Source organism: Leguminivora glycinivorella, chromosome 20 (genome assembly GCF_023078275.1).
Source record: "Leguminivora glycinivorella isolate SPB_JAAS2020 chromosome 20, LegGlyc_1.1, whole genome shotgun sequence".
NCBI lineage: Eukaryota > Metazoa > Arthropoda > Insecta > Lepidoptera > Tortricidae > Leguminivora > Leguminivora glycinivorella.
This window is the reverse complement of record NC_062990.1, coordinates 9124033-9139161: the sequence shown is the minus strand read 5'-3', so window position 1 is coordinate 9139161 and position 15129 is coordinate 9124033. Positions and strand designations below refer to the sequence as shown.

Sequence of the window (15129 nt, the reverse complement as noted above, 5' to 3'; positions counted from 1 at the left end):
CCACCTACGGGTACCCGCCATAAAACAAACCTAACGAAACCTATCTATAGATGACCTTAGCGACAGCCCCGAAAACTTGAACGTTTCAGAATTATGACTAATGATAATCTGGCAAACATTACATTATGACTTTCAATCACCTTTGAATGAATGAATTAATATTTTTATTTCGTGTAACCAACTAACCATAGACACATATCGTCAGCACTTTGAAAAAATCTCGTATCTCATGCTTCTCCTCAAAGTTAAAACGCAGTAAGTCTATATGCATTGTAACAAAACAAATTTCCTTTCCTTAAATATAGCATTAACTATTGGATTGCCCGGCCTAAGTTATGACTTCTACTGCCCTCTCTTGGAAATAGGCGGGAAGTCTTCGACCGGAGGATACCTGATCGGTTTCTTGCGCCATCTAGCGTGGGATAGCTGCACTCTTGTATTCCTCTATGGACTTACGTGGATCATAGTTGCCATTTTGAAAAATAGAAGTAAATCGTCATCGGGCGTTTGCCTTCCTTCCTTTTATTCGTAACCAGACTTAATTATGGGTTTTTTTTAAGCTCCGCGTTAATCGCGAAGAGTTTAGTATTATATTTTATTGTTGACTTAATTTCCATTGAACGTCCGGAGCCGGCTGTTTGCGGTGCGAGCCGATTTAGGCTTGGCAACACTAGTCCCGTCCAAAATGGCGAATGAGATGGGATTTCTTTTTGCCGGAGAGAGAGTCGAAGGGATATCGTTGGCCCAAGCTAAAATCGGGCGCAATCGCCCGTTTGAGTGAGTTTCAATAGTGATTCGGTTGTGTATTTCTTTTTAGTTGGTTAGTTTCTAACGAAGCGTTGCATATTTTCCAGCCCCGGAATCGGACGTGAATAAAACCATGTTCTGATGGTGATAGGCGACGCCCAGCGTGCCCGGATGTCGAAATAGGTGCAATTTTGCCCTCTGCTGGCCCTTTCTCCATCAACGGTAAGTCATACATTTTTTAAACCTTGTTAGAAGCCAACTTGTTCCGTAGGTTATGTATATCTTCCAAATTAGCAGTAGGTCGTTTCACGGAACGCGTTGTCGTTCGAAATTTAAATTCCAAGGTAGCCCCCGTGTCCCGCGGGCGGTATAAACCCCCCTTACGGGCACCATCTTTAGGAATTTTACTTACAGACTGGTATAACCATTCCAGGGTTCACGCCGCGTCGCCTAAACCTCGCGCCGGCCGCGAGAGCTTCCCCTGGTATCCCGGTAACTTGTGGGCAGCAGATTGCTGCTGTTCTACCTACTCCCGACGTTTCACCCCAAGGCGGCTGACGTGGCAGTTGTGGTGTTTCGAGGTCAGATCTTTCCACGTTTACTTATTGACTGAATGAACCGGCCTTTCGGTTCTGGCGCCCATCCGTGTAACTACCTTAATATATATTGACCGCTGTATCCGTTTCTACCAGTAATGATAATTTAGAGCTCGCTGACCCACGTTTGTTCCCTTAAAATATAAACTCAACATTATTGTTCTCGTGAGCTAGCCCTCGGCAAACAATTGTTACCGTGTATCTAGGATAACAAATTAGCATAAACAATTTAGATTTTTTTTTCCTGAATTCAATAAATACCTGGTTCCTCTTCAACTGTTGTTTGATTTTTTTTATTTTGGCATTAGCTAAAGGAAACCCCCCATAAAATTAAATATCGTATCAGTGTCAGCCCATCGTGGGGCGTTATATCAGCGAGCCTCTTTAGTCACATTGTTAGCTAGAGGAATTTTCTGGTAGAAACGGTGCGGCTTGTATAATTGTAATTAAGTAGGTACTTTTTTTTAATTTTAAGTAATTTTGTGTATTGTAGCTGCAAGTACCTCGTATAGTTGTGCGGAATTATTTCTGATATTACTTTCAGTGTTTGGAAAGATAGTTATTTTAAGAAAAAAAATTTGTTCTTTTACCATTTCTATAAACATTAATTCTTGTGGGTTACCGGGACCCAGTGTGGGAGTTGTAACAATTTTATATTAATAGTTATTAAGAGATTGCATGTATATTGGAGATTACAACCAAGGTACTTGTTTGTTAACGGACGGTTGTGTAAAAGAAAAGTTAAGTCTTTTTTTTTAAATTTAAAAGTAAGAATATTATATTCTCCCTGTGTGGGAGGTTACAGTGATTGTTTGTAGTAGCCATTGTCAACTTTTTCATAATGGAGGACCGTCCTATTAATTATAATTTATTACATAAAGATGAGTTAGAGTATGAAGTGTCCATTAGGGATGTCACTCCCGCGGGAGATGTAAAAAGCTTAAGGGAACAAATTAGGAAGTTAGCAAGGGAGCTACCTTCGGATGACATTGCGGAATTTGAAGGGCAGTTAGCGCAAGAGCTTACAGTGGTTCAAAAGAAGTTAGGTGAATTGGAGGAATCTACCACGGCTGCCAAGTCTCCAATAACTTTGAAGTCTCTTAATCGGGTACAAGCATTAGGTCACCATTTATATCATCGATTAACACGGATTAAACCAGTAGAGTCCACCGATGTGACCTCGCACTCCGAGTTAATGGAGCGGCTTATGCGAATTCTTTCAAAATTGGATAACATGCTATCGGTATTCGTGTCGACTCATTCGAATGCTGCGTTTACTGATGCGGTCGAAGGGGTGGAGCCTCCTGCTCAGACGGAGACTTCACCAGCGGTTCCTAATGCTTCGTGCTTTAATAAATATCAGACGGTTAGTTCTTTAAATCTTAAATTTAACGGTCGTTCGTGTGTGAAGGCTTTCCTGCAGCGGGTCGAGGAGTTGGCAGCTTCGCGTCGAATTACGGAGGCTAGGCTTTTAGCTTCGGCGGTGGAATTATTTGATGGAGATGCACTGATGTGGTACCGTGGTATCCGTACGGAGGTGTCTACTTGGGATCAGCTGAAGGCCGCCTTGATAGAGGAATTTTTGCCGTTCGATTACGATAGGCGCTTACTTAAAGAAATTAGGAATCGTACTCAGGGTTCTAATGAGAACATTTCCACATACATTAGTATTATGCAGAATTACTTCAGCCGTTTAAATAGTGAATTGTCGGATCAAGAGAAGTTTGACATAGTTTCAATTAATGTTCGTCCGGAATATACAGTGCCCTTGGCTATCCAGTCAGTTACTACCTTAAAGGATTTGAAGAGGGTGTGTCGCGTGCTTGAAGATAGCTGGCAACGGGCCAATGCATTTGTGGAGCCTCCTAGACCTTCCTCGTCGACTTTAGCCGCGGATCTGAGTTTTAAATCCTCATCACGTCCCAAGGTGGAGGCAGCTCACCCGATGGAGAAGCCGTTCTGTGTTCGTTGTCGTGTAGATACGCACAGTTTACGTGAGTGCAAGTCTAAGCGTGTGGTTTGCTTTAAATGTGGTAAGGGGGCGTGACTTATCCGGACTGCCCAAATTGTTTATCTCAGGCTTCCACTTCGTCCTCGTCGCACAATGATGATGTTTCCGGTGCTTCAAAAAACTAAATAGTCCGGGCCGCCGAATTTTGAGTCCCTACGATTCGGAGCGTGGGAACTCGTGTAATTTGGTTGATTTTGGTGGAGATAATATTGGGGTAGGTCCGGATTGTCCCGACTACCCACTTATAGTTAGCACCTTAATGTCTCTTCCCGTTTCGGTGGTTCGGAATCGGTTCGTTATAAATAAGGACGAGCGACCTCACATGTCGGTGGGCATTTTAGGTCATTCTTTTCGAGGCCTCTTGGATACAGGGGCAGGAATAAGTATCATTGGTTCCAACTCTCATGTGGATTTTTTATCGCTAGGAGCTCAGTTAGTTTCTGCCACGGATAATACCCATATTATAGCGGCTAATAAAACTCGTTCGAGAATAGTCGGTTGTATGTATTTAACGGTCAAGGCTAAGAATCTTACGCGTGAAATTAAATTTTACGTGATACCGGATGTAGGCACGCGCATGATCTTCGGGGTTAACTTCTTTAAAGCGTTCAACATTGCGCCCGAATTATTTCGTCAGTACGGGAACTCGGATTCAGACACTACCGTAGATGAGGTAGTGCCTGACAAGCACCTTTGCTCCTTCCAGGAGTTGACTCCGGACCAACAAACTATCGCGGACGGGATTATTCGTGGCTTTGAGAATATTTCGTTCGAGAAGAAAGGCTTAGGGCGTACTCACTTGCTCACCCATAAGATAGACACAGGCGACAGCCCCCCGATCAAGCAACGTTACTACCCGATCTCACCGCACCGGCTGATCGAGCTTAACCGACAATTAGACGAGATGCTGGAGCAGGACGTGGTTGAACCTAGTACTAGTGCTTGGAATAATCCCACGCTGTTCACTGCTAAGTCCAACGGGGACTTGCGCTTTTGTTTGGATAGTCGCAAATTGAATTCGGTGAGTAAGCGCGATGCGTACCCATTACCTTATATTTCGCGTATTTTGGACCAGTTGAGGGATGCGAAATTTTTATCTTCCATTGACTTGAAAAGCGCGTTTTGGCAAATTCCGTTAGACGAGGCCTCGCGTGAGCGCACAGCCTTTACGGTTCCCAAAAGAGGCTTATTTCAATTTAAAGTAATGTGTTTCGGCCTCACGGGCGCACCGGGCACGCAGCAGCGCCTCATGGATAAGCTGTTTGGCCCAGAATTCAATGACAGGCTTTTTGTGTACCTAGATGATATTATAATTGTCAGTCAGACCTTTGAGGAGCATATTTCATTATTGACTCGCGTGCTAGACCGTCTGTCGGCCGCTAATCTAACCATTAACCTCGGGAAATCCCAATTCTTCCGAAAGGAACTCAAATACCTCGGCTATGTGGTAGACGAGCATGGTCTGCATACTGATCCTTCCAAAATTCAAGCTATTATCGATTACCCGGTTCCCACTAACCGCAAGGAGGTTAAGATGTTTATAGGTACCGCATCTTACTACCGTAGATTCATCAAAAATTTCAGCGACCTCGCGGCGCCCCTAAATGCTTTGACGAGCACTCGGAAAAACGCTCCTCCCTTCTTGTGGTCGGAGGACGCCCAAGAATCCTTCCAGAAATTAAAGTCGGCCTTAGTGTCGGCTCCCATACTTTCTTGCCCTGATTTCTCCAAGCCGTTTCTCTTGCACTGTGATGCGTCCGGGTACGGTGTGGCCGGTACTTTGACACAAGTGATGTCAGACGGGCTAGAGCACCCCATAGCTTACGCAAGTCGTTCGTTGAATCGTGCTGAGCGCAATTATTCCGCGACGGAGCGCGAGGCTCTGGCCGTCGTTTTCAGTATAGAGCATTTCCGGCCCTATCTGGAGGGTGGACCCCGTTTTAAAGTAATTACCGATCACTCGAGTTTAAAGTGGTTTTTTAACTTAACTAATCCGACAGGAAGATTAGCGCGTTGGGGTTGTAGATTATCTCCCTATGACTTTGAAATCATACACCGTAAAGGTAAGGATCATGTCGTCCCTGACGCCTTGTCTCGTAGTGTGCCGGTGTTGGAAATCCATACGTGCGAGTGGTATAATAAGCTTTTTAAAAAATGTCAAGAGTCTCCAGGCTCTTGCCCTAATTACGTTATTCAGGGTAATAAACTTATGCGTTACTGTAAAGGTAAATTCAACATTTCGAGAGAATTCGATTGGAAAGAAGCCGTACCGTCGTCTCAACGTTCAGATTTAATTAAAACTTGCCACAATGAGGAGCTTTCCCACCTGGGAGTTTTTAAAACGTACAAGCGGTTATCTTTGCACTACTATTGGCCTACCATGTACAAAGACATCGCTAATTTTATTCGAGGGTGCGAAGTTTGTGCCGCGTACAAGAATTCTCAAAAGGCCCCTCTCGGATTCATGGGGCATCCTAAGACCTGTTCGCGTCCTTTCGACACGCTTAGCATAGATTTAGTGGGTCCGCTACCTCGATCCCGAGCTGGGTACACGTATATTCTGTCGGTGTTGTGTTGTTTTTCCAAATACGTGATGTTTTTCCCCCTCAGGCGCGCTGTAGGGAAAATCATCGCGCAGCGACTGGAGGATGAGGTGTTTCTCAAACATGGGGTGCCGCGCACCGTGATTACGGATAATGGTACGCAATTCACTGGCAGCGAGCTGAAAGCCTTGTTTCAGAAATATTTCATTCCTCAAATTCATTACACGCCTCGTTACACGGCCCAAGTAAACAGCGTGGAGCGTTTTCACAAAACTTGCCTTACGGCTGTCGCTATCATGGTTCAGGACGATCATCGAGCTTGGGATGTAGCCTTGCCCAAAGTCCAATTCGCTATGAATTCCACCACCAGTGAAACCACTCGTTGTTCCCCCTTCTTCCTGGTCCATGGTAGGGAGGCCGTTGCGTGTGGGAAAGTATACGGGGACAGCCAAACGTCTAACCCGGATCCGTCCATTGACTCCCCCGACCGGTATGCGGACTCCCTGGGCGGCCTGAGGGCAGTTTTCGAACGGGTTAAGTTATCACTACTAAAAGCTCACGATAGGGGGCACGTTATTACAACAAAGGTCGTCGTTCCGAAGAGTTCCACGAGGGTGAGGTCGTTATGAAAAAAACTTTTCCCTTGAGTGATGCTAGTAAGTTTTTCATGGCTAAGCTCGCTCCCAAATATGCGAAGTGTCGAATAGTTCGTAAGCTCTCGAGTTTGGTATACGAGTTAGAGGATTTCTATACTGGTAAAAATTTAGGGTCCTGGCATGTCCAGCATATCAAAAAGTTTGATCCGTGATCAATTTAATTAGCTATAAGCTGTATGTCCACAGAGAGGTTGGCAGTGCAGGGCGAGAGCTCGGGTTTCGTCCTGCAGGGCTAGCTTCCCGGTGAAGAGTGTCAAAGGGTAGTTTAGCGGCTTCCTAGCCGAGCTATCGGGCACTAACCCGTAATCGGTTTACGGGTAATTGTGCTTGTCCCGCCTTCCGCCGTGTAGCTTGGACGCGCAGCCCGTTACCTCGGTCGCTCGCTGCGCCGCCAAGATATACTGCGAGGATAGGAGCTTCCAGCTCTTCGTTCTGGCGTTGTGTCGAGTAAGTTATTAGTTGCATGTGGTATCTGGATCACAGTCCTGACTGTGGCCATTATTTTAGAATTAGTAAGTCGTGGGTTCGATTTCGATGGTATTTTTTTTTGTATATCAGATTTAGATGTTGAGTTGTAGTAGTCCTTTTACCCATACTCCAGGTAGTTGAAGCTGGGGACCAGCTCAAAATTTTGTCTCGTCAAAATTTTCTCTGGGGAGGGGAGTATTGTAACAAAACAAATTTCCTTTCCTTAAATATAGCATTAACTATTGGATTGCCCGGCCTAAGTTATGACTTCTACTGCCCTCTCTTGGAAATAGGCGGGAAGTCTTCGACCGGAGGATACCTGATCGGTTTCTTGCGCCATCTAGCGTGGGATAGCTGCACTCTTGTATTCCTCTATGGACTTACGTGGATCATAGTTGCCATTTTGAAAAATAGAAGTAAATCGTCATCGGGCGTTTGCCTTCCTTCCTTTTATTCGTAACCAGACTTAATTATGGGTTTTTTTAAGCTCCGCGTTAATCGCGAAGAGTTTAGTATTATATTTTATTGTTGACTTAATTTCCATTGAACGTCCGGAGCCGGCTGTTTGCGGTGCGAGCCGATTTAGGCTTGGCAACACTAGTCCCGTCCAAAATGGCGAATGAGATGGGATTTCTTTTTGCCGGAGAGAGAGTCGAAGGGATATCGTTGGCCCAAGCTAAAATCGGGCGCAATCGCCCGTTTGAGTGAGTTTCAATAGTGATTCGGTTGTGTATTTCTTTTTAGTTGGTTAGTTTCTAACGAAGCGTTGCATATTTTCCAGCCCCGGAATCGGACGTGAATAAAACCATGTTCTGATGGTGATAGGCGACGCCCAGCGTGCCCGGATGTCGAAATAGGTGCAATTTTGCCCTCTGCTGGCCCTTTCTCCATCAACGGTAAGTCATACATTTTTTAAACCTTGTTAGAAGCCAACTTGTTCCGTAGGTTATGTATATCTTCCAAATTAGCAGTAGGTCGTTTCACGGAACGCGTTGTCGTTCGAAATTTAAATTCCAAGGTAGCCCCCGTGTCCCGCGGGCGGTATAAACCCCCCTTACGGGCACCATCTTTAGGAATTTTACTTACAGACTGGTATAACCATTCCAGGGTTCACGCCGCGTCGCCTAAACCTCGCGCCGGCCGCGAGAGCTTCCCCTGGTATCCCGGTAACTTGTGGGCAGCAGATTGCTGCTGTTCTACCTACTCCCGACGTTTCACCCCAAGGCGGCTGACGTGGCAGTTGTGGTGTTTCGAGGTCAGATCTTTCCACGTTTACTTATTGACTGAATGAACCGGCCTTTCGGTTCTGGCGCCCATCCGTGTAACTACCTTAATATATATTGACCGCTGTATCCGTTTCTACCAGTAATGATAATTTAGAGCTCGCTGACCCACGTTTGTTCCCTTAAAATATAAACTCAACATTATTGTTCTCGTGAGCTAGCCCTCGGCAAACAATTGTTACCGTGTATCTAGGATAACAAATTAGCATAAACAATTTAGATTTTTTTTTCCTGAATTCAATAAATACCTGGTTCCTCTTCAACTGTTGTTTGATTTTTTTTATTTTGGCATTAGCTAAAGGAAACCCCCCATAAAATTAAATATCGTATCAGCATTCAATACATACTTACTACAATTTTCTTTTCATTGACAGACGAAGATACAAGTTTTTTTTAAAGTAGTGACGATATGTTATTATTAGGACTTACAAACGAAGGGGTTAGTGCATACAATCTTAAATTTAAAACAACACAACACTCATTGGGGAATGCAATCCCTCGCAGTGCGCTAAATAGGGACAGTCAACCTTGTCCGCTATCATTAAATGACTTACCATTGCCAGCCCCAACAGCATCCTACAAATTTTGTTGCTGTTGGGACTGCGCACCAGGGATGCTGCACGCCCCTTTGCGGCGCTTCCCTGACGTATCCTACCTTAGGCCTGCGATACACATGCCCGCAGCTTGAACAACTGGCATGCCAGCCGCTTACAAAATTACTTGGGAGATGAACTGGCATGCGAGTATTTTGTACGTGGCTAACATGCCAGTTGTGATAGCTACAGGCATGTGTATCACATGCCTTATTTCTATGCCAAGCGATTCCTATTCAGTATCAATAGTTTCCTATACAGATCCATCCATCCATTTACGATAGGTAATGTAGACTTGAAAAATTTAGAACAGCGTAGACACCTACCTACAACACTAACTTGTAAGTATTTCTTTTACAGACTCCAAATCTTTATTTACCGTCGTACTGTTTCGAGGTTCCTACAAGTAGTGTCATCCATCTTGTGTTTGGCATAATGGCAGCAATAAAAGGAAACTACATATTCACTATACCTTTGGCAACTGTCGTACCAAGTAAGTGTCAGTATACGTAAACCAGTCAAATAAGATATTTTCGAAGAATTTTGTACGGAAACATAGTAAAAGTTTAGTATTCTGTTTTAGGGGAAAATGTCATAACTTCTATATCTGGTACAAATTAATTTGATAAAACCGGCCAAGTACGAGTTGGACTCGCCCACCGAGGGTTCCGTACAAACTTTCAATGGTTAAAATAATCTAAAAATGCTACACCAATCTGGTAAAATTGTATTGAAACTTATTAAACATGTACATGTACCATCTTATGTAAACATACAATTTATGGCAAATAAATGAAAATGAAATGAAATGAAAATCTCATGGTACTCGTAGGTATAAGACTTGGCTAGAAGTATAGGTATGTACTCTCATCATCATCAGAAATTTAAGAGCTGGGCTCTTGTCGGTGAAGCAATCTCCAGCTATATCTTTCCTGGGCTTTTTCTTTGACAGCCTGATACGACACGACATTCACTTTCTCTTTCACTTGGTCCATGTATGCCCTCCTTGGCTTTCCTCTCTTTCTTCTTCCTTCTACTTTCCCTTCTATGATGATCTTGATGAATTCGTCGTGTCGTAACAGGTGTCCCAACATATTTCCTCTTCTGCATTCAACAGTTCTTAAAATACTTAAGACTTCTTCGTTTGTTACTTTCTCTGTCCAACTTATTTTCTCCATCCGCCGCCAGCACCACATTTCAAAAGCTTCAAGGCGTTTTCTGTCTTGTTGCAGCATCGTCCACGTTTCGCTGCCGTATAACGCTATGCTCCAGATGTACAATTTTATTAACTTTTTCTTGATTGTTGTGTTTATTCTGGCTTTAAACAGGTACTTTTTTTCATTAAATGCTTTCTTTGCCATGGCTATTCGTGCAGTGATGTCTTGAGTACATCTGGAGTTATTGGTGATTACGCTACCCAGATATTTAAACTTACGAACTTGTTCTACGGTGTTATTGTTAATTACTATTGATATATGATTTAAACGTGGCTTTTTTGATGTGACTAATATTTTGGTTTTACTGGCGTTTATTTTCAATCCAAAGTTATTGAACACTCTATCCATCTCTGTAACTAATTCCTGTAACTGTGTTGTTGAGTCTGTCATTGCTGCAATATCGTCAGCAAAACGAACAAACTGAATGTTATTCCCATTAAATTTCACCCCCCCTTTTCCGGATTCTATTAACATTTTTACGGCACACTCGACGAAGATATTGAAAATAAGTGGAGAAAGTGGACATCCTTGTCTAACACCCTGCCTAATGTGTGCCCTTTCTGACTCTTCTCCAACTTCAATTACGGTTTCTTGGTTTTTGTAGAGTTCGTAAATAATTCTTCTGTCTTTGTAATCTAACCCGGCTTCCTTTAATATTTCCATCATTTTCTTCCAGTTTACTTTGTCAAATGCCTTTTCTAGGTCTATAAAAGCTATATGTGTGTCAAAATTTAGAGCCATTCTTCTGTCAATTATCATTCTTAGTGCGAGTATTGCTTCCCTAGTCCCTCTATTCTTTCTAAATCCATATTGATCTAAACCTACATATTCTTCTGTTTTTGGTCTTATTCTATTCTGAATAATTTTCAGTAAAGTAAAAGGTACGTACTCTAATGAGCATTATTGTGTTTAGCGCCATCTCTTGGCAAAATTTACTAAGTAATTTACGCGACCTGTAGGTGGGAGTATGTTGGTATTTTTGAGATATTTTTTATAATTTTAATCGAATTAATAATTTTATTTGAAATTATGAGTTTCTTGTTTTTCGCATGGACCTAATATTATATGGACGTAACGTTCAATACTAAAAAACTGTGATTCTATCATCCACATTGACAGCTCTGTCTATGACCTCATCCACTAATCTCCTGTCAGTTGGATCGAGGCGCCCGTGGCGAAAACATCTGAAGAAAAATAAGAAAATCTGCTTACATGTGTTGTCAAACTGTGTAAAAATGACACCAGTCGAAAGAAAAAAGAATACCGAGTAACTTTTCATGCGTAGTGTAACAGAACAAGCGTCTATGACGAGGAAATGGACTCGTTATTACATATAAAACTTACGGCAAATCAACTTTTCCTTGGCTAACTTTTTGGTGCATAATTCCTTCGGGATTTCATTGAATATTTTAACAAATAATATCTGTGATGGTTAATCACATGTTTAGTTACGTCATCAGTCATAGAAATCACTATAATTCGATGCACAACTTATTGAAAAAAACTTATTTACAAACTATATTCACATGGATGGATTGTGGATACTAACAATCTGATCTGTCAAACGAATGGCGTTCCGATATTGCGTCTTGGTGCCAATTACAAGTCAGAGAGGTAATAATCACTGATATTGATTATTATACTCCTTGAGTATATCATTTAACGTAATATTAAGTAACAAATGAGATCTTTCATTGCGAAGTCAGTTACTAAATTGATTTAAACAGTCTTTCACAAAATAATATTTACGTAAAAATATTTACGGAACACTCCACTATTGGACTACATAGGTATCAATACCAATAGCTCTGTCTCTCTCTAAAACAGCTGCAATCTGCACGTGTTAATAAGCAAACATCCGCGTGATGATCGTGAACTTTATTGCGTAGAGCGTATGAGTGTAAACAAAGCACTTGTGATCTTTTTCTTATGTGCGCAAGTTAATGGCTTTCTGTCGATGTTGTGTCTGCAAAACGTCTGCAGTCCGCGTTATGTCTGTAAAACATCTGCATTGTGTCTGCAAAACGTCTGCAGTCCGCGTTATGTCTGTAAAACATCTGCATTGTGTCTGCAAAACGTCTGCAGTCCGCGTTATGTCTGTAAAACATCTGCATTGTGTCTGCAAAACGTCTGCAGTCCGCGCTATGTCTGTAAAACGTCTGCATTATGTCTGCAAAACGTCTGCAGTCTGCGGTTTGTCTGCAAAACGTCTGCAGTCCGTATTATGTCTGGATTAAAGGCTATAAAAGGGTCGGAGCGAGCCGACGCGCGGCATTCTTAAAATATCTACAAGACTAACAGTGTCTCTGGCTTTCGTATATTATACTGGTGAGTGAAGTTGTTCTGCTATTATTTCTCTGTTTGTTTTTACTTGGAAATTATTCTAAGTGATTGTAAACTTTGAAATTGTGTCTCTGTTTGATTGTGCGGGGACAATATCGTCGTACAGTTGAATTTAGACCTGTGGTGGAATTGCTTTACCGTCAGTTGTGGGGTTATTTTAGTGTTCTATTTATAGTGTAGTGTTACATTTAAATTAATGTGTATAGTGAAGTTTTCTGTGCTTTGTTTCTTGAGTGCCGTCAAGCAATACAAAGACTGGGTCGATGTATGGCTGGTGCTTGGAGATAAGTCTGTGTTTGGTTTTGTAGGGAGTAATTCTTGCAAAACTAGGCTTAGATTATAGCACGTAAAGGAAACTTCATTCGTTTGTTTAGTTGGTCAGTAAAATTGAATTTAGTAATTTTCTATGGGGTTATTTTGTGAAAGTTATAAGCCAGATCATTGTTTGTGACAGACTGTTGTCCGGCTAAGCGCTTTATACCTTGCGGCTGTTAAACATAAGGCGTTTAGGGGTCTTTTTGTTCCAAGTGGAGGGCTGGGGCGCTTTTATTTACTTACAAAAGCGTATTTTCTCACCGGTCTCAAAGAGTCCAACTGTTAGATGGAAGTGAGGACTTTCACGATTGACGAAAGACATTAGGAGTAATCCTTGCTCACTGAAGTCGGCAGTATTTGAGGCTGGGGTCCTATATATATTTATATTTATTTACTCGGTGCTCTAGTCCATGCTGGCGTTGGTCGCTGGGGATTTCGGTTGTGATCGATCCACATCTAAGTAAAGTTGATCGCAGCTGGGTCTCTCATGTGGCTGGTACTGGTGTGTCCTAGAATACTGGATATATACACGGATAGGGCGATCTACTCTCTGCTACCCTAGCCTGCGGGCAAAAGCAGAGGGGGGGATCAGAACTCAAGCCTATAGGTTGCCTATCTCAGCTTCGCTGGCTGAACTGTACAGCTTATGGTAGGGATACACTTGTGCATATTTTGAACATTAGATCTATGGTAAGTGAAGGTCTGTGTTTCAGATATGCTAGAGTAGGGAAAACGATAGGACTAGGGTAAAGTCACACACTATTTCTATGAAAGTAGAGTTCTTTTATGATTGGTCTTGGAATATAATTGGTCAACGTGTATTGTGGAGAAATAATTTAACTACTACTATTTATATGGTTTAAATGGACTTTAAATGTGGTGTTTACTATCTTAAAATATGTGGTAAAACTGGTAATTTATAAAAACTCTTATTACTTAATTTATTTGAGTGAAATTAATAATTGTGGTAGCAATTTCTGATTTTTCGGTGTGGCTGCGGGACACTTAGTGTTGCTAACTGGTTTTTCAAGGTAAATTCTATCAAGTTGGTTAGGGAAACAAACTATACTTTGGAATAAAAAGCATAGGTTTGTTATAGGGCCCAGTGGCATGCGAGCGCCGTCCACTGATGGAAAGTCAAAAGCTTAGAAAAGTTTGACTTACTTAGTTTTTATAAAAGTTAGCAACTGCTCGGTGTTTCGATAAAACATTAGAAAGATCGAGAAGTTATGGTCTATTAGCAGTATTGGGGAACGGGGGGGTTTAGCTAGGGAAAAATAAATAAAACAAAAAGGGGGTTAGTTCGTAGATAGATAGCCCTTCAGGCTTACTTGCTTAGGATCCTGATAAAGTGGTTTGATCAGGTCAGGGGTCCCATACCGTATCGCAAGCCCTTGCCCAAGCCGGGACCACTAATAAGGCGTAGCGGATGATTACCAAAATATTTTTTAATATTTATTTCATGTATGTTTCACTCACTAACTTTTATTCTAAAATTTCTTCATCACGTCATTAATTTTCTCACATATAACTTTCTAGGCCTAAATCTGATAAAATACTCTTCTATAACACTATATTATTATGCTACAATAACCTTTATTCTTCTTTAAAATATAAATAAATAAAATTTTAAATATTAGTCAAAAATACAGCTGATACTCATTAAAGGATCTGAGTTATAGTGGTTCACATCGAAGGGATCTACTTATTCACGCTAGACGATCACAAGGCCAAATTTAAGGGGGGGTTAGCTATAATGTTGGTTAGTCAAGTAAGTAAGTAAATAAGTAAGGTGAGCGGAGGTTTAGTTATATTTGGTGCCGTGACCAGGATCTAAGATGTGCTCTGTAGAACACATCTTGGATACCAAGGTTTACAAATAAATAATAGGAAGTAGCCGTTGCAAGGTTACTTTTGGTGCCGAGCAACCAGAATTTTAATAACCTTATTTTATAGCCTTGCCAGGCTACATTTGTTGCTGTGAAGATGAGTGGGTGTGCTGTATTTCTGACTTATTTCATCTCTAAATAAAACTCATATACCTAATATTTTTATTCAATCGCTATTTCATAAAAACAAAAATAACTTTATTGTTAATAAACACGTCTGTAGTATTTTCTTCCATTGTTTATTATTGCCGCGTCCCGAGCGAAGTCATGCATCAGTACAGAATCAATTATATTTTTGTCTTCCTCTGGATTCTGAAAAATAAAAATAATAAAATTAAAGTAGCGTAGTAAACTAAGACAAAATTTATTTCTAGGAAATTAGCTCATAATCGTAGTGGTTAAACATCGTCCCGATTAGGCCATTTGGTTGCATTGCTACGTAGCAATTGTTGGCATTGGCACATCTTG

General features: G+C 41.7%; 1 protein-coding gene and 1 long non-coding RNA gene across 2 annotated transcripts; both read left to right on the top strand.

The window, feature by feature from the left end:
• Positions 1 to 275: 275 nt before the first annotated feature.
• Positions 276 to 3390, top strand: LOC125236920. Its single transcript, XM_048143837.1, has 2 exons — positions 276 to 969; positions 1181 to 3390. The coding sequence occupies exon 2, from the start codon at positions 2185 to 2187 to the stop codon at positions 3388 to 3390; it is 1206 nt and encodes a 401-aa protein (XP_047999794.1). The 5' UTR covers positions 276 to 969; positions 1181 to 2184.
• Positions 3391 to 6467: 3077 nt separating this feature from the next.
• On the top strand, positions 6468 to 8567 carry LOC125237047. Its single transcript, XR_007178277.1, has 2 exons — positions 6468 to 7917; positions 8129 to 8567. It is a non-coding gene; the product is annotated as an uncharacterized LOC125237047 (long non-coding RNA).
• The last annotated feature ends 6562 nt before the right edge of the window (positions 8568 to 15129 follow it).